Raw genomic sequence first — 19,353 nt, 5'->3', positions numbered from 1 at the left:
AAAGGCACGGCCAGTTAATTTAACCAGCACGGCCAGAATCACGTCAATGGGACCTTGCAGGGCATGCGGTTCTGGATCAGTAGCAGGCAGGCTTTACAGGGAGGAATAGTGAAAATGCAATTAAACAAGAAACAGGAGGAAGCCAGGGGTCCCGCTCTTTTCAGAATATTTTCCAGTACCTTTTACGACCCACACTCAAGGACACATTTCAGTTGACACGGTTGCCTATAAAGTTACTTTTAAAAATTTGAGATCTTGGAGTGAAACGTAGGCCACTATCAAAGAATCACCTGAATTTCACTCTAAAATACCATGCCAATTAAACTCTAACAGTCTTTGCTTTGTCTCTGTTTGCTGCATAATTGATAATGTTTAAGGAAAGAATGCGTGGATTAACAAAAAAACGACTTCAGTGTGATAATAATTATTATGCATTTAGTGTTGTGACAGTTTAACCAATATGGTCTTTGTTTTTAACATCGCTTATAAAATACTTCATCAGTGGCCCGTTTACATCATTCAGTACTTTTATATTTTACATCACAGTGATTCAAATTTTAACTATTCAGTGAATTTATTGGTTTATGAAACACAATTCAGTTGCATGAGTGTGCATTAAGAAATTGTGATCATGATACGAAAATATTTGCCCAATAATCAGAAATGACAGAAAGGGGGCAGACAGGAGATGGCTGTGGTTGCCAGGTTAGACAACTGTTCTATTATTAATTACCTTTCCAATCTCATCATCAGAAATATCAAACGACACACAAGAACTCACCCCCTGAAATTTTGCTCAACTCATTTTCACTGGCAGAGAGAGATAATCCTATGTATAATTTCTCCATATTTTTTCTCCATATTCCCCCCCCCCCCCCCCCCCCCAAAAAAAAAAAACGTATAGGGATTTTTTGCCTCCACTTATATTCAGGGAAATATGGTGGGTCCGACCTGCTGCATTCACAACTGGTATACATACACAGCCATCAACTTTTATAAAAACCCTCCTTCAATATTTCAGAACAAGACTAGGTTATTATTTTATCGTGTATGTAAATATTCAGGACAATCCATTTATTTTCTAGGACGTTTTCATTTTTCCACTTTTCCGCAACTGGAAAATGCATTAAGAAAAATCTGGTTTTTTCAATTTTCCAGGAGCCGGAAGCAAACAGAGAGAGAGAAAGAGGGAGGTAGACGATGGGAAAAATCAGCATCTACCTTTCCGGTCACCATCTCAATCAGGACACAGCCTAGACTCCAGATGTCAGCTGCTCTACCGTGACCTTCACCTTTAGCCCTGGTGATGACCTCTGGTGCCATGTACGCTAAGGAATGTACGCTAAGGAAGGTAAGGGTTAGGATGTGGGGGTGAAGCAAAGCACAGTTAGCTGATATGAGATAGATCCTCCCAAGTCCACATAGAGAAACAGACCATGTTCTACAAGACATTCTATTAGGCAAAATGGCGCCACCTGCAGACTGTGATAAAATCACTTATTCAGTGACATCGACCAATATGTGAATGAGTGTCCCTCTGGTTTAACGACCCGAATTCAACAGAAGGACAAGGTCCCCCGGAAAAGGAGTCATGAGTTTCACGGTCAAGTCCATTTCATTAACATTTGTGCTCCATTACCTGCTGTTCCCAGAGTGCTGTTCACTTCCCCTGGCATGGTCTGAGCATTGTTCTTCAGCTTGACTGAGCAGCCGAAATCGCCAAGCTTGATCAGGCCAGATGATGTCAGGAATATGTTCGCACCTATGTGGGGGATTGGGGAATGAAAATGCAAAAAAAATATGAAAAAATCTGGTTTTTAGACGCAAAGAGGAAACTGCAACAGCACACATTCTGCAGTATGAATATACATTACAATAAGTACACACTGTGTACACAATTAACATTCTAATTCATGTTATAATAGTGGCGTTTGCCTCAACCGAGAACAGCTGTTTAAGTCATTCTGCTACTCAGTTTGCATCTTAATACCTGCCATGACATTCTACCAGGAACCAAATATTTTGGTCTGCGGGACTTGCACAAACATCCGTTTCCTGACACCTATTTTCAGTTTCTGCCCTGAAAAAATGCTTTGCCAGTGGCAGATCCCGATGCCGAAGTAGGGCTTGGCTGATTTTAACGGTACCTGGCAAAGCGTCCCCATAAACCACATCCATTTAAATACACACACCGGAATCATATGAAATTGAATCACAATGAGTAAAAGTTGAGAACAGGGACGTCAAAGAGACCGAGGGGATTCCAAAGTCTAAATAGTCTAAATTCTAATGAAGTTTCGGTATACAGAATGTGGGGGTGTGGAAGACAACACCCACCCTTAATGTCACGGTGCACAATTCCATGCTCGTGCAGCACGTTGATAGCCGTGGTGATCTGCTTGCTGTAGAGGCGTATCACATGTTCCTGGAGACCTAGCCTGGATACCTCCTCCAGGGTGCCTTCATCACAGTACTCCATGAAGATGTACATCTCCTCCTAAACATGAGCAGTGTGGAGTACGGTTAACGCCCACATCCCATCAAATCTGCAAGGAACCCTTCTCCTGCGTTCGATTCCCTCTCTCCAAGTCAGAACTCGGATAAGAATGTCATGAAAAATGCCACTTCCTGTCAGAGACATGCCTCCTTTCCGATGTTGATGTCGGACAGAATTCTGCTGTCCGATATTCCCTTGTGACGTCATTTCAACATGGCAGCTTACACAGTCAACAGTAATTCCATTTTATAAATATTTTTAAATGTTTATTTTGGTAAATGTATTAATAGTTATAAATATAATTGCACGTGTTGGATTTGCAGAATACCATATCATGACCGTAAACAGTATCCTAGCATGCAATATCAGACTTTACTTGTTAGTGTCTTGTTTGTATGTAGCTTGTTTGCCTCTCGAACAAAGAATATCAATATGGATCTACTAAAATATTATAAAGCTTTTAATGTGGTTTTACTAGTTCGTGTTTCTTGTTTGTCTCATGGAAAAAAGAATCTCACTCCAAATGTGCTAAAATACTAAAGCAACGACACACGACAGTGTGTTCATGGAGGCAGAAATGTTTGTTCCGAGATGTGTAGCTCGAACGGGAGATTGGTTCCTTAATGGTGCGTTCGACCAATGTCCGCAAACACGCAGCCATCTTACCCGGTGGAGCTCCACACCAAAGTACCGAACGAGATTGGGGTGCTTGATGCCCTCAAAGATTTTCAGCTCGTCTGCAGTTTCCTTTATCGTTTTGTGGTCATTGGGCTGGAACCTGATCTAGATTAACCAAAACAATAAGGGCTCATTTTAAAGATTAACCATCTGCAAACAAACGGTACTTATACATTTTCCAAACAAATGACAGTCGCAGGATTTTGGGGCAAGGGTCATCTTCTCAAGAAGTGGCCATTCATACCTCTTTCATGGCCATCAGCTCTCCAGTGTCGACGTTGATGCAGGTGTACACCTTGCCATACTGCCCTTCGCCTACAGACACAGCAAATTCCTTTTAGTCATTTCCGACAGTGTGAGGTACACATATCTGTCATATATGGTTCAGTACGTCATTTTCAAATCTGTATGCACAGTATGCTAATTTCTTTGAGTTGGTTACAGCGGTTGCTAGTTGATTAATATCCATCCATTCATTTTGCAAACCGCATATCCTACTGGAGCCGGAGCCTATCCCGGAAGCAATGGGCACGAGGCAAGGAACACCCCAGGATGGGGGGCCAGCCCATCGCAGGGCACACTCACACCATTTACTATCACACGCACACCTATGGGCAATTTAGCAAGTCCAGTTATCCTCAGCATGATCTTGGACTGTGAGGGGAAACCGGAGTACCCGGAGGAAAACCCACGATGACATGGGGAGAACATGCAAACTCCACACACATGTGACCCAGGCCAGACTCGAACCCGGGTCCCAGAGGTGTGAGGCAACAGTGCTAACCACTGCACCACCATGCCACCCCACTCTGTTATACTAAACAAATCGGATAATGTTGCTAGAAACACACCCAGTGTTCTAATTCATTTCAGACCACATCATCAGCAGCATGACCAGAGCAAGTTAGTCTCACCGTGGTATTTAATGCATTATTGTCAGGAAATATTTATGGTTGCAGGGGTGTCTATGCTTACAGATATGCAACCATACTTGGTAGTAGAGAACACAGGGTTTTAGTTTGTGTTTTACATATTTTTACAAATATGTAAACGTGCAAGTGAGCGTCTCAAATTATTCAGACACGCTGACAGATGCGTTGCCTTTGGCGTACAACTTTTCCCAAATGTTTTTGCAATTTCAAAAATCGATCATTTCAAAGCACATTATGAGGTCTGTACTGAACCACAAATGCACCGTTACATCCTTATACAAGCCAAACATTACTACCCTGCTATGCTTCATACAGAGCATTACCAAACCCATCAACAGCAGATGTATAACCATCTGACCCATCAGAACTGGACTCCCTAAGTCAAGCTAAGCAGAGGGCACCATGGAGGGGGACGTGGCAGCGTACCTATCTTATTGCCCCTCTGCCACTTGAAGGTGACCTTCCTCAGGCCCACGTGCATGACATTGTCATAGGACTTGGGTTTGTGGCACACTTGGCCAATGATGTTGCGCTGTTTCATGATGCCGTAGCGCTTGTCCTCGAAGGTGCGGATGGACCGGCGCACCGCCTCCATGGGGCTCTGCCGGACATCTGTGGGAGGCGGTGAGGTGGCCAGGGCAGGGATCGGGGGTTCACAGTTAGGGTGAGAGGAATCAAATGTGTCAACGGAGGTCAAGAAATGGCCCCCTACTGTTTAATGATAGAACAGCATGTACGCAAACAAACAACCCAAGGAATCAAACTTTTCGCCTCATCGGTAAATAGATTAAGTGGTTGCACTGGGAGGTTCTGTGCTTGGAACGCAATAGAAACAGATAAAGCATGCGGCAGGTGCTGAACAGCCGCTCCAACCCACCTTTTGATTGGCTGATGAAGGTACGAAGCTCCCAGCTTCGCCTAGCTGTTGTGCTGGGGTCACCTTTCGGGTACGACGGCTCTGACGGGCGGAGAAAAGGAATCAAAGAAAGAAAGAATTGAACATCAGAGAAATACACGGGCTTCCGATTGGTTCAACAAATGGGCAACGACAAACTGTGAGAAGAATCACTACAAGCAATGTTCAAAATGGTAGAATCCAAGAAGTCCAAGGCAGAGGAGAGGAAGTTAAGCCCCCTCACCTTCCCGGTCTTCGGTGGGACTGGAGTGTCGACTCAGGGATTTGAAATGTAGCTCCGCCGCCACTGATGACAGGCGGTCATTGTCATGGAGGTTAGAGCTTCTGTGCGGACGAGTTGGACACGGTCAACCAAAACAGCAGAGCATCTTCCCCAAAACAGCAAGTCCACCCCCCTCCCAGCTCTCATACCCCTTCTTTTCACCAACAAAAACTCACTCTCAGTCACAGTGTCATTCTTCACTATAGTCACCATCCGCTCCAATTAAACCAACTGAAGAATTTCCCCCTGGAATGAATAAAAGTTGATCTAATCTAATCTAAACTTCATCTTGCTGGCAGACTCACCTGTGGTCACCTCCCCCTGGTTCACACTCTAGCAACTACATTCAGTCAATCGTCACACACATCCAATATCGACACGGTACACTGACACACACACACACTTTTCCAGAAAAACACATGACGAGTTGCCAGCCAGTGCGGTACGTAAGCCTGCGGTGATAGGTGTTTCTTGTCTCACCGACCCCCCCTTTGCAACACCCCCCCCGTCCCGAATTACAGCACAGACACATGAGTGTGTTAGCACTGCCACAATGGAGAGACAGGAGCAGACCCAGAGGAAGGAGAGTGTTAGGTGCAAAAGCAGTTCCTGGCATTAGCAGGTTAACACAGACATACGGCGGGCCGGTCACTCACACGGCCTCCACATCCGTCTGAAAATCACACGTCACGTAGTCGTGGTCCGGATGAGCCCATGTGAAATTTCAGGTTGACAACTCAAACAACACCTCACCTCCCCCCTCTCATCCCTTCTCCCACCAACTCAACCTTTAAGACTCTCCTGGTCTCCAGGCGTCTTCCTCCGATGTTCAGGCGCGTTCACTTGACATACGGACTTTGCGCCGGTTTGGAAATGAATGTGGTTCTGGGTTCACCGAAAGCGTTTGTGTCAATCTGCCGTCTAAAGTACGTTCAGTGTGGCCTGCATTAATCAATTTGCTGATTAAAGGAGAACTCGGGCAAAGATGTTAACTCCATTGGTTTTCTAAACATATCAAGCAGTCCAGGCATTCATCCAGTGGGGCTGCTGAAGTTTACATGGGGAGTTTTAATATAAGCTTCGAACAATACCATACTCTGGTATCCGTTTGTAAAGTTTAGTCTAAATATATTATCTTATAAGCAGTTCTCCATTATTCTGCCAATTAATTGAATGCAAACAGATGAGCTGGGGGGCGGGGCCACTGCAAACATGGGCGGAGCTTAACGTGCAGAGGGCCGCCTGCTGGCGGGGAAGGAGGTGGCGAAGCACCACCGGGGGTTGGGGGAGGTGATCGAGAAGAGGCCACTGGGGGCAGGGACAACGCTACCTGAGGTCATTGGGGGTGCTGCCGGGTGTTTTGGTGAGGCTTGGGTCCCCGGGACCCTGCGGGGCAGGGCGGGGGCCAGTGGGGCACGGTGGGGTCCGGAGGTCGCAGGGGAGACTCCGAGAGCTGTGGTGAAAAAGCAGGCTGAAGGACCCCAACGGGTGGACAGGCTGGGGGTTCGGGCCCTGGGCGCGGAGCACCCCGTTTCAGAGGTGGGTACAGACAGGCTAGCAAACACTCCGAGATGGCCAGAATGGGCACAGAGAACACATACCGAGGGCTTCAGAAAACGGGGCACTCTGGCAGGATTCCCAATTTACATTTGAATGCCATCACATGTGCGAAATTAGCTACTCGTACGAGCCAGGCCGACCCTAAGATAAGGGCGATACGGGTGTTGCTTGGAGGAACGGTGACTCGCACACCTCGCAAAACGTTAATATGCAGAGCACTGGAAAACTAAGCATTAGGACTAGGTTAAGGGTTAAACCACCTGTCCAAGAACCCAGTAACTGCAGGACACAGAAGACCCATGCAGAGAAATGAGGGACAGACATACACATGGAGACTGGTGGGGGGGGGGTGGGTGGGCTGTGACAGTATGAACGTCACCAGTCTTACCTGAATCCCTCAGCATTGCCGATAAACAGGTTGGGGTTCGGGGGGTCGCTGTGACAGCGAGGCACCTTCACGGGTCGAGGGTTCCTGGGGGCTGAACAGACAGGCGAGATAATACTCATGCAGCCATCTCCATAATATACACACTGTCAGAAGCTCAAGATTAAGACGCAGGGTCACCACAAGGTGCTGCGATTACTGCTTGCGACCACCAGAGGGAGCTAAAACACTGTACACACCCACCCAATGGCAATCAGCTGTGTCACTGCTGTATATTCACAGACATTTGTACACGAATGATCCATCACACAACTTCAGAGAAGAGCTGGGTACTCTATGCTTAGCACGGGGAGAGAAGTGGATGGGGTCTTACGGAGGTAAAAGCCGCTGACAGGGCTGTGGGGCTTGCCGATCACATGACCGATACATTCGTTCATCAGAGCCTGCAGACTCTGAAGGACAGAGAAACAGACGTGTGTCACACCGTTTTACAACAAACCGAAGCCTCTGAAGTTTCATATCGGACCCTTCTGAAGTGCAGTTAAGTCAGGCTGTGCCAGTGATGCATATGTAGATTTTAAAAATGCAGCCCTAAAAGGCCTAAAAGCACGATGGGCAAGACAATCGATTTACACCCCGCGAACAAAACAGAGAAGAGTGATGCACGGCATTTACCAGGAAGTCATCCTCAGGCAGTGCCGAGATGAAGGCGGGCTCGATGGCCTGGAGGAAATCGAAGCCCTGCGTAGCCCACCTGCAAGTGAAGAGCAGTGTCGCGGGGTGTCACTGCAGCTACAGGCACCCGGCATGTGCCCGATCCCGCAGTTCCAGCGGGCAGACGTACCTGGGCCGCGTGCCACGCCCGCTTTCGCACTTTGTCAGGACGTAGTTCATCCACTTGCGGGCGAAGGCGATGTAGCGCTCGCCGATGCGCTGCCGGAAATCCCCTGACATCAGGCGCACCACCTCCTTGTGGTACTGTGACACAAACGCAACACTTTACGAGAGACAGGCAGGGGAGGGGGCGGGGAGGGGAGGGGGTTCGCACATCCAGTCTGCTCCAGGTTACCTATCTGGAGCTACATCACCGAAGCTACGTCGCCAAGCTTCAACAACCAACTGCAGATGTTTCAGATTCTGCTTGCTCAGAACTTGAATACTGATGACTAAGTATTTGATATAATAAGCGTCATTAGCGCCTAATCAAACTGCATGTGAATCAGCGGATGAAACTGAAGCATTGAAGTTCTGTAAGAAGGCTGAAATGTGCAGAGGTCATGTGCATTTTCATAAATCGCCTTTTATGCCAAAGAGCAAGAATCCGACACATTTTTGACTCTGGTATTCGGGATTTTATCTTTGACTCGAAGCTCAATGCTCTCATTTTTTTTTAGGAGAAAGCAAAAAAATCCACGGCATGACTAACATGCCGAAACCCCACAGCTGAGGCGCCGCGCTGCAGTGAATTAGCATTTCTGAATGGCTGCAACACCCACGGTGATGCTTGTCCTGCCCTTTCACAGCGTCACCAGGAATGCCGGACATCTCACTGAGGATAACGGCATCATTCATAGCAAGCTCATTACATCCCAATGAAAGGGTTAACGGAAATCCCCCGGATGTTTCCCCACAGAAAACTCCCATGAAATGAAGTCAAAATTAAAATAAAACAGCAAATACTTTGAGTACTACCATGAATGACTGACTGAATGAATGAATGAATGAAAAGCTGTTAGGTAACAGTGTTCAGGAGCCATATGTAACTATAATATTAATATTCAACATTGTCAACAAACAAGTGATTAAAATGAGGGAAGAAGCTTGAAGAAGTATAGATCCCAGTTCACTGATGCAATTCTAGAGTTTAGATCATAGAACATTCTGGCATGGTGGGGGGTGTCGTGCTCAATCCCATACTGAGTACACAGGCCAGCCAGTCCCTGAACACTGACCTCAAAGGCAAAGTTGTAGCCCTGGATCATGGCTTCACGGTAATAGTGATGGAGTGTGGTCGATTCACAATCCTCCACCTCGGCCTCAAAGTCAGACGTGAACATGTACTCCACCCGGTCGATGACGGCGTTGATCTTGATGCACAGCTGCAGGGCCTCGTTCTGCAAGGACGAGTGAGATTTCACGCCAGGGGGGCACCATTTCTCGGCAGGGCAGTTCACGCCGGACGGCAGAAGCACATGGCGTCCCGCAAGCATCCTTTAACTAGGCCAGACCTCGACCACGACGCCACCGCACAGGAAGCACTGAACCCAACCAGCAAGAGAGGAAATCGTAGCTCCAAATCATGAGCCATTGAGTATATTCCGGTAAAACTAGTTTCTCTGCAGTTAGGGTGGCCACAGTTTATGCAGAATTTTATGCACTTATTTTTCCATAAGTTTATTTATATAAAAAGCCACAAAAATTGCACTTAACTAGCAATTTTGAAATGCTGCAAAACACACTTTGGGATTTAGGCTGCGAGCACCTCGGTACGTCATAATGAAAGTGCACGTAGATGGGGAAAGTACCAGACAGGGACATTGTCAAGCTTATAGAGGCATGAGCTACCTTAAGCTGATGAAGCGCTTTGGCGATAAGGGGCTGACTGGAGGTTTGCTCGCAGCGCAGGGTCAGTAGGTCATCCATGGACTGTTGGAAGGCCTTGCGTTGGGCCGCCAGGTGGACCGACTGCATCGCCACCAGCAGCAGGTTGTCGATCTGCGGAGAGAGGGCAGGCGACAACATGGGCCATGGGAAGATGAGAGCAACTGAGGCGAGTCATCCACTCCCACATCGAGTCCTCCCCGAGTCAGACTCCTCAGTCTCACACATTACGCAGCTTATCTTTTCACTAACCCAGCACAAGTGCCAAGAATGCAAACAATGTACCTAAATCTGGCTTCACATGCCAAACCCGTGATGACAAGGGCATTTCTTATACCTCAGACTCTACCGAGGTATACAAAAGCATTACACTAAATTTAGAATACCGAACAGGGAGAGCTACAACAAACTCCAACCTTCATGGCTCTGAGCGTGTCCACCGTCTCCATCTGAGGCACCAGCTTGAGCAGGGTCCCATCCCACTGCACCCAGCTGGCCTCGCCAGGCGAGTCCCCGGCTCCCTGCTTGCTCATCAGGAGGTAGGCCTCATCCTCCGCCATTTCATCAGGCTCCTTGGAGCAGTCCTTGCCCGCTGCTGCGTTGAGCAGCTGAAGGATGATCGGACGCTGGGAGACCAGGCCGGAGGGGACGAACACCTGCAGCTCGTCCAGCCCCAGAATCTGGACCTGAGGACACCAAGAGGAGATGAGACATGAGATGGAGGCTCAGGCATTAAAACGGGCAAGTTCATAATATCAGCACTCAGGAGACAAGGCAGGCAGCAAGAAGCGATGTGTTATATAACAAATAGTCAAGGGAGCATCTCTATGATGCATTAATATGCATGAGTTCTGTACTTGTTAAGGCTAAAAGACCAGGTCCAGCATCTTTCTCAAAAATGAGCGTGAGTGAATGTCTACCCAGTTCCTCCTACCTTCACATAGTTCTTTTCCTTGAGGGCCTCAAGGAGGTCAGGAACTCCAGCGGCGATGGTGAAATCTGCTGCGATCTCCAAGTCCTGCAGAAGTTGGTGTAGCACAGCCAAGGTGGAGGTTAGAGACAGGCTACTGCGGGACTAGGTCACGCCGTGGGGGTGGAGGCCTCACCTTCCGTAACATCTTGGCAAAGCCCAGGCCTTTGGATGCCCGCTCTCTGGCCTCGTGGAAGAGCTCCTTGAGAGAGCGGCTAGTCTCGATCACAGAACGCCTTCCAAGAGAACAGAGTCAGTCGGGACACGGCCTCCACGCTAGACAGAAGCACTTTTGACCAAGAAACACAGACCATTTGCCGAATCATGGAGGGTCCATGGCTATCATAAACAAACACGCAAAAGTAAAAATCTATTAATCTGATCCAAAATTTTCCATCTGCCAACACTTCTGGACCAAATCTAATTGATCATAATTCCTACAGACGCTAATCAATCATTATTTTGCATGAATGCCTTTGGCCAAGCCGATGTCAGATCCCGAGATCCAGTAACCGGAATAGTTCCTGAACTTCGCCAACTGACGTGGGATCAGTGACTCCAACCTTACCGGATTTCATCAGAGGCGGCACTGTCGTCTGCGCACTCCCAGAACTCGTCTCCGCTCCGCTGCAGCCCAGCGTCCAGGAAGTCCCCGGTAGACTTGAGCAGCATTCCAGCGATGTCGCTGAAAGACACAGATATCAGACGGGCACAGCAGGCGGAGTGCTGTCACAGGGCCCATCTCAGGTATTACAGCTGTGGCTAGCTGTCAGTCTAACTGGCAGCTTATTATTTACTCTGCGAAATTAATTTTTTTTTTGGTATACAAGCTCCTTCCTATCATTATTAAGACCAGTATAAGAGATGGACATAACGGTTAATGATGTACTGCAGTAAAAATGGATCTGGAATTTCCTCCGCATTTTGAAAGCATCCCTCATTCAAAGCATCTCTGTCTATGCTAACAGGCAAATGACTTCCAGTGGTCCATCAAACACGTGAAAGAATCCTTCAGGTGTGAAATGCTACCGCTTTCTGAATAACACAAACTTGAGCATTAAGAAAACCAGCTTGGCTGCATAAGAGCCGAGACTGAGCAGCCAAAATGAAATTAAACGTAAATAAAACAGATGGAAATGTGTGCTAAGCTCACCGTGACCCAGAGATGGATGGATGGATGGATTGACGGACAGACAGACAAATATTGGGAAACTGCAAATCTTACAAGGGGGCACCTACCAGAACAGCTTGCCTGACTGGGCCTCGCCGCCCCGGATGTAGGGCGTAATGACCTTGGTGAAGTTCCACTCCTCCTCCAGTAGGTTCTTCAAACTGTGAGATGCCTGGGGCAGCTGCTGAAGCATCTGGATCCAGCTTCGCATATAGTCGAAGTACACCTGGAGCGGTCGGGGGGGCAGGGGTAATTCCCACAGTGTACAGCCCAACATGCATCTTCTACACCTAGTTATCAATGTAAATTCATAATGCAGGATAAACTCAAACTAACACACCGAATTCAGTTAAAATCTCCTTGCTCTTGTGCTCTTGGATCGCTCCAGGACAGAACTGAGTCACCCAACCAAACCTTCTCTCCTGTTAAGTGACAATTAGAAGGTACTTTCCACATACATACCCCACAGAGTTTAAATTCCTGTTGAAACTCTCACTATCAAGTTTATTTTAAATCAGCCTTTGCAAACACGTACACTCCATATTCTCCAGTTCAGTCTTTCCCAAGCCGGTCCTCGGGGACTTTTTTGTGCCTCTTGGGAGCTGGGAGGGACCAAATATGTGTTCTGTCTGGCAGGGAATTCGAAGGGAGCAAAAACATGGACCAACTGTGGGTCCCCGAGGACCGGATTGGGAAACTCTGCTCTAGGTATTCTAGACATCTAACCTCATTGCTTCGGAATTTCGCCAATAACGTGTGAAAAAGCTCCTCCAATCAATAGAAAGCCAGCCAAAAGAATGCCATAAAAACTAATCTGCGTCAGCTGACGCCACAAGGACATTCCCCTCCATCTACCCCCCCCCCCCCACGACCCCCACCCCAGAGTATCATTCAGCGGCTAACTTAACGATCTTTTATGGCCTCAAAACAATGCCAGTGAACTTTGTCCTTCAGGTGCTTCCTGAAACGAAGATGCAACATCCCTGCCCCGACTCCTAGGGGAGTTACATCTGCAAAAAAAAGCTGAGCACGACAGTTGGGTCTGTGCTGCTCAGAAGCCAAACTGTTCAGCGAATAGGACTCGTGTTTGGTTTCAGATTCCACCCATTTATATTACTGCATATTTACCCAACCGGGTAACTGCTGGACTCGAGGGAGGCAGAGCAGCTCCATTGCAGATACCTGAACCTGCAACCTTTTGTCCAGCTCAATATCCATTACACCACCTGTCAGATACACTTAGCAGACTGGCAAGTTACCGTTGGTGGTTGTTTAATCGTGTCTTTTATAGGAAGCTAGTTGTCAGGTTACAGTATGAAGCAGGCGGGCTGCAATGACCTCAGGCCCAACAATCAGGAGGTCAATCCAGTAGCCCTTTGGGTTAGCTGTTAGCTCAAAGTACTTTCCAGAGCATCCTTGCACTCCCCTCCAGGCAGTGGGCTGTCCTACCATGAGCATCTTGTGAAGGTCCTCCTCAAAGTCGTCTATGTTGGTGTTGGACTGCAGGCCCTGAGGGTCCGTCACCACGCCACGCAGCATGTACTGATAGTACTGCTTCATCAAGAGCCCCCCTCGGAGAACCTCCTTGCACTCGCGCACCAACTACAACACACAGAGAAAGGACGCATTTCCAGCCGGCGACTTCCCATGCACAATAAAGTACGTTTACTGTAGCCCCTCAGAGCAAATCAAGGACACATGCAGAAAACCAGGCTTCAATGGCTTAATATCATGAGCACAAAAACGAGAAGACGACTACATGGGTAGTAGGAGTGTGACGGTACATGCATACGTACCGTACGAATGGGGCGAAGGCAGAGCCTCTGTGTGTTTGTGCGTTTTCCCCAAGCAACATTCGGAAATGAGCGGATGACGCCACAATGTGTGCGCGGTTAGTTACGGCGAATACGGGTAAACTAGTACTGAAGATCCTGCACTATCACTAGTATAGTACAGGTATTATTTTAAATGCTGAAGCATAATGGATATTTATTTTGTTATGCTTGGTATTTTTTGAGATAATATTTGTGTTCTAATATAAAAGCTGCTAATGTGAATACAACACAGGTCAGGTACAGTTAATTTTTTAAAATGTGCCCCTTAATGGAGATTTATTTTATTTTGATTTACTTTTAAGCAGATTTTACTCTTTTATCAGTAGTTTTTTTTTTTAATTAGGGACCTGTTTGATGCTGAGAAGTGACGGCTCTCCAGCTGGCCTCTGCTCCAGCCTCAGCTTCAGGCACTCGTGGATCACGTTGAGCTGCACCCGGCAAAGCGCCAGGAAGGCGGGCTGGAAAGAGGGGAGGTCCATGGCCAGAAGCTCCGCCCACGACACAAGTCCCGTCTCCGCCTCCTCGTTGCCGGGGCTGCTGCAGGACAGGTTCCGGCAGAGCTCAGGCAGATAGTCACTGTTCAGGCGGGGGTCGGCACATTCGGAGAACTGCAGGGCACCAGAGAAAAACAGAGCAACGTGAGAGTCTCCTTCGACAGAGAAATGGCGCATACAGAACAGTACAGTGATCCCCTGCTATATCGTGGTTCAGCTATCATGCGCCCGCTATATCATGGTTCAGCTATCGTGCCCCCACTATATCGTGGTTCAGCTATCGCGCGCCCGCTATATCGCAGATTTTTCCCCGACGCGTCACAGTTCTCTGTGTATCGTGTACCTTGCTTGTGGTCCGATTGTTTTCATTTTGTTTTAAGCCCTACGATGGCTCCCAAGTGTCCTGCACCTTCTAAGCCTTCTGGTAGTAGTGAGCCTAAGCACCAGAGGAAGACCTTGGCCATTCAGGAGAAGGTAAAACTCCTGGACATGCTTCGGGAAGGAAAGCGTCACGCGGACGTCGCTCGCCATTATGGCTTGAATGGAATCGATGGTACGATACATCAAGAAGGATGAAAAGAATACAAGAGCCACCGCATCGCTTTCCTTTAGTCAAACAGGAATTAAGAGGGTGGCAAAGCCATTGTTAAAATGTTACTTATATCCTTAGTCCGACATCCACATATCATGGGTGTTGTTTTAATAGGTTTACATGTGTTTAAAGTGTGTGGGAGGGGTATTTTAAGGCTTAAACTATAAAAAAATGTTTATTTATATGGTCTTTCTATATATTGCGGATTTTCGCCTATCGCTGATGGGTCTGGAACGTAACTTCCACGATAGGCGGGGGATCACTGTACGTCAGTTTCTCATCTATTTTACGATGACGGGCCTCCGGTCATCATTCAAAGCTCTCGGGTTCATTCAGAAAGCATTGGTGCACATCATTCGCGCATTAGAACACAGATCAGTTCACCCAAAAACATCCAAAGACGGAAGGACCGTGTGACGGAGGACCAGAACACGTCCCCAGCACATCACCGGATCACACCAGGTTTTAGAGCAGTAATGCATGGAAGGCCAGTGATCAAACACTGCTAGAAGGACTTGTGAACTTTGCAGAAGAGCTAGCAAATCTGCATGCTTTGTATTTTCAACAAAACTTACAGTATTATAAAGGAAAAGACAAAGCATTTGAATGCTATGGGGACAGATGCTGTTGACTCAGGTCTGCTCATTCAGGGGTCTGATTGGTTACTTACAACATCCCTCCAGCATGTTAAGCCCCACCCCCGGCCTGCCCTCACCTCCTGCACTGGCTCAGTGTGACTCAGCAGCGCAGCACGGGACCGTTGCAGTGAGCGGTCCATCAGCTTGTGCAGCCTGAGGATCAGCTTCCTTAGCCCCATCTGCTTCAGCGCCTTGTCCACAAAGGGCCTGTAGATGGAGGTGGTGCAGCGCTGGCCTCCTCCTCCTCCTCCTCCTGTCCCCCCACCCACCTCGGTTTCTCCGGCTCCCGCCGGCTCATTGGAGGAAGAAAGGAAGTCCTCCTCCGAGAAGAGGCGGGCCAGCTTTGGTGTCAGGCTCGATGTGCGTTCGCTCGCTGGCTGTCCCTCTTCTACATCGCTGTCGGCCGTGTAGGTGGCGGTGGAGTCGTTCTCCTCATCCTCCTCACCATCCTCCTCCTCATCCTCCTCGGTGCCCCGTGAGCAGCGGGGGGACGGCATCTCAAAAACAGGCCAGCCCAAGCGGGACAAGTCCCTGAGACCCAGTACGGTGCCCATGACCCGAAGCTTCTGGTTCAGGTCCTTGGTGATGTTGAGCCACAGGCAGAGTGCCTGCACCCTGGCCTGGAAGTCGCGGGCTGCATACTTTTCATTAGCCTTCTGAAGGGACTGCAGTGAGGGGTAGAGCGCCTCCACCGACTCCAGGGTCTCCATGACCTGCTTGACCTGCTCAAAGGCTAGCCGCTGCCTCTGCACGTGCCCCCGGAAGGCATCCGCCGCGTGGCCCTCCAGCTCGCAGCCCTGAAAAGCCGGGAGGCCACAGAGACCCGATCCAGCGGCGTCTCCGCCCTCCTCAGCTTCAGGTCCACCAGCCACCGCATCACGAGTCCCATCCCCCTGCTCAGGCTCCGCCTCCTTGGTGTCCTCCAGCAAACCCAGGCTGCGGTAGTTGACCCTGAAGCGGAGCACCTCCTCGATGATGTCGGGGATGGCCTGCCGGGCAGTGTACAGGAAGACATCCTGGTCGTTGATGCTGCGGTGGGCGTGCCAGGCCTGTAGCTCCAGCCAGATGACCTCATTGTTCTGGCCCATGAAGGCGGAGTTCTCCGGGCCACGCTGCTCCTTCTCCTTCTTTTTGGAGGACATGGAGGTGAGTTTGAGCAGAAGCCGCAGCGTCTCAAAGAACTTGAGGCGGTCGGCAGGGCAGTCGGTGCGCGAGGTCTGCCGGTGCGTCCGTCCCACATGGTGCGGCATGCTGAGTGGAAGCTTGCTGCTACTGCAGCCCAGGCTTAGGTAGGGCTTCCGCGGCTCCATGCTTAGGACTCCGAAGGGGCTGGCTTTGGACAGGGGTTCCAGCATGAAGGAGCCCTCGAAGGTCTTCTTGTGGTCGCGCTGGTTGGAACGAAGCGTGTCCCGTTGCTTCTTGTCCTGCTTGTAGCTGTACTCCTCGTGGGGCTCCGACTGGCTGGGAGGGGTCACTTTCTCTACTGGAGCACAAGAAGAAACCAGCGATCAGAGTCTTTGCTTTTGGGGGGAGGGAGGGGGTCGGGGATTAAAAATGAGAAAAATTATTAAATGTTGGAACGAGCAAACACTGAATCTGAGGTCGTAAGATAGCCTTCCCACTCTTTCTCGCAAGGGATTCTGTGTTCCGGGAATCATCAGACATACGACTTATTTGGATTTTCTGCACAGGGAGCCTGAGTGTGATCACTTTTGTTTTGACTAACTTGTGTGATGACTGACTATTCATGTATTTAAATAAATAAAAAAAATCATTTCTCAATAAAGTTATTTCCTGCAGGCAGATTCCTGCTTCCTCGTTATTGGTTTATCAACCTAACCATCTCTTGAACTTTAACAATATCAGAGGGAAAATTCAATCAAAATCACTGAGGCAACTTTCAGGATGACGGCCTTCCAGGGGGGGGGGGTTTCCTTATCACTCTTGTGGAGGCGCCAGTCTGTCAATTCACAAGTTGTCCATATAAAATCATCCTGAAGAAATTACTTCACAAAACTAATATTAAGTTTTAACGCTGTTCTGTTTATTATGCAAAAGACAGCATTCACCATCAGTGCAGGCGAGGAGCAGAGGCATGGAACAATGTGAAAAAGGTGATATTTCAATTGCTTACAGGTTCGACCCAGGCACTTAATATTCTCTAACAGGGGATCCTAGTCCTCTGAGAGCCCAGATAGCCACTAGTGAGCCCCATGACCCAGGAGAATAATATTTTCCCTTTACAGCCCAGTACTGTAATGGTTACTAGAAAAAAAAATCAAGACGTTCAGCAACCTGGGAGGATTACAATAGGGGTCTAAAAGAATTCTGGTCCTTTAACTAGGACAGCATCCCTGCAGGCTGTGGCAGCTTTGACCCTCACCCTTGTTGGTGGAGCGTCCAGGAACTCTGGCCAGGCTGTTCCTCTGGTGCTTGCCGGACATACGTTTCATCTGGCGGGGGGTGCGGGGTGGGGAGGTGCTGTACAGTGCTTCCTCTTCCTCGCTGGGCTCGTCCCACAGGTCGTCCACCTCGGGGCTCCGATGGGAACCATCTTCAGAGGGATCCTCCTGTCTGGGGGAAGGACAGGACACAACACAGGACTGAGAGCCTGACTGGGTTTGATTTTAGCTTTGTGGTCAATGGAATGAGCCAGAGCATCGAACAAGCATCTCCTTGACCACTGCGTGGGGTCAAAAGGTCAGCAGGCTAATATAGAGCTTTTAAAGGATGCAGAAGAGCCCGTCTCCAATAATGCCAGCCACCAAGCTCCACAGTTTAAAGGAGCGCGATCAGCTGGGGGGCCAGTTATATTTTCAGATACAAAGAATTGGGGGGGGGCGGGGTCAGCCCCTTTAAAGGTTCCTTTCAGGAGAAAAAAGAAGCACAATGAATGCAGCGAGCAGGCAGATTACACGCGGGGGCCTTTGTTCGACCGGCGCTTTTTTAAACATGATTGGGGGGGGGGGGGGGGCACGAGCTGCAGACAAAGGGGGCAGGAAGGAGTCGGCGCCTGCCGCCCGGCCACACGCACTCCCGTCAATCTGTTCACCTCTTCCAGCAGCACCCCACCCCCAGGGCCCCCCACCCCCCGGGACCTGGTGAGCCAGCGGGATCACTTTCACGGGGCGTATTTATTGCAGGCTGAGCCCACTAAGCTGCTCGCCCAGAGCAGGGTCAAAACTCGAGCGTCTCACGGCCAAAACTTCACCACCGCTGCCGCGGTAACAACAGCAGCCCCGCCAAAGCAGCCTCTCAGGGTTCGGTGAGGGGGGGGGGGGGGGGGGGATAGGGTATGGGGGTGGCAGACGTTGACACGTGCCATAAAAACCAAGTAGCATATGCGTGATGTGCTTTCTAAAACGTGGAAAAGGGCGGCAGTGACAGCAGGACCACTGGGAGATGGTACCACCCGGCTATCAGACCCACAACCGGCACCAGCAGGGCGAGTACAAAAGTCCCCAGACAAACAAAGCATATCTAACCCTTCCAACAATCAGTGTTTTCGTGTGCATGTCTGTACAGCGGCGGCCGTGGCGCCATCGCGAGGATCATTCCCCAGCAATGGGCTCATCGGGAGAAATCGTGCTGAATTTTTCCTTCACTGTTGTGCGTTTGTTTGGTTGGTTGTCACGGGACACCAGGAGGGCGTGCGGGCACACCTCCCAAGCTAAGGCAACCCAGAGGAAACGGCATGACACAGAAAGACAGAGAGAGAGAGAGGGAGAGAGAGAGGGAAACTGCTTTAGATTGGTCAAAGGAAAAATAAAACAGGCTAAGTTACAGCGATCACACTCTCAGTCCCGAGGCAAAAAAAATCCC

At 49.1% G+C, this 19,353-nt stretch overlaps 1 protein-coding gene across 10 annotated transcripts in view; it reads right to left on the bottom strand.

Moving 5' to 3' along the window:
- map3k4 (mitogen-activated protein kinase kinase kinase 4) overlaps positions 1-19,353 on the bottom strand; it is a 28,274-nt gene that overhangs the window by 2,669 nt on the left and 6,252 nt on the right. For 4 of the 10 annotated variants that reach the window (XM_049009454.1, XM_049009452.1, XM_049009458.1 and 1 more), the window contains exons 2-25: positions 17,915-18,105; positions 15,609-17,014; positions 14,155-14,415; positions 13,422-13,574; positions 12,041-12,198; positions 11,370-11,486; positions 10,938-11,037; positions 10,766-10,849; positions 10,248-10,517; positions 9,796-9,945; positions 9,183-9,344; positions 8,075-8,208; positions 7,906-7,984; positions 7,604-7,682; positions 7,234-7,324; positions 6,616-6,738; positions 5,247-5,347; positions 4,985-5,065; positions 4,534-4,719; positions 3,420-3,490; positions 3,164-3,280; positions 2,338-2,497; positions 1,640-1,762; positions 1,222-1,328 (exon numbers count right to left, since the gene is read on the bottom strand). In XM_049009454.1, coding sequence (XP_048865411.1) covers positions 1,222-1,328; positions 1,640-1,762; positions 2,338-2,497; positions 3,164-3,280; positions 3,420-3,490; positions 4,534-4,719; positions 4,985-5,065; positions 5,247-5,347; positions 6,616-6,738; positions 7,234-7,324; positions 7,604-7,682; positions 7,906-7,984; positions 8,075-8,208; positions 9,183-9,344; positions 9,796-9,945; positions 10,248-10,517; positions 10,766-10,849; positions 10,938-11,037; positions 11,370-11,486; positions 12,041-12,198; positions 13,422-13,574; positions 14,155-14,415; positions 15,609-17,014; positions 17,915-18,105 — 4,504 coding nt within the window. The remainder of the gene's footprint in view (positions 1-1,221; positions 1,329-1,639; positions 1,763-2,337; positions 2,498-3,163; positions 3,281-3,419; positions 3,491-4,533; positions 4,720-4,984; positions 5,066-5,246; positions 5,348-6,615; positions 6,739-7,233; positions 7,325-7,603; positions 7,683-7,905; positions 7,985-8,074; positions 8,209-9,182; positions 9,345-9,795; positions 9,946-10,247; positions 10,518-10,765; positions 10,850-10,937; positions 11,038-11,369; positions 11,487-12,040; positions 12,199-13,421; positions 13,575-14,154; positions 14,416-15,608; positions 17,015-17,914; positions 18,106-19,353) is intronic. The other 6 variants (XM_049009462.1, XM_049009453.1, XM_049009457.1 and 3 more) reach the window with 4 other exon arrangements.

Source organism: Brienomyrus brachyistius, chromosome 3 (assembly GCF_023856365.1).
Source record: "Brienomyrus brachyistius isolate T26 chromosome 3, BBRACH_0.4, whole genome shotgun sequence".
Lineage (NCBI taxonomy): Eukaryota > Metazoa > Chordata > Actinopteri > Osteoglossiformes > Mormyridae > Brienomyrus > Brienomyrus brachyistius.
Note: the sequence above shows the minus strand (reverse complement) of the source record. Positions and strands in the feature narration are given on the sequence as shown.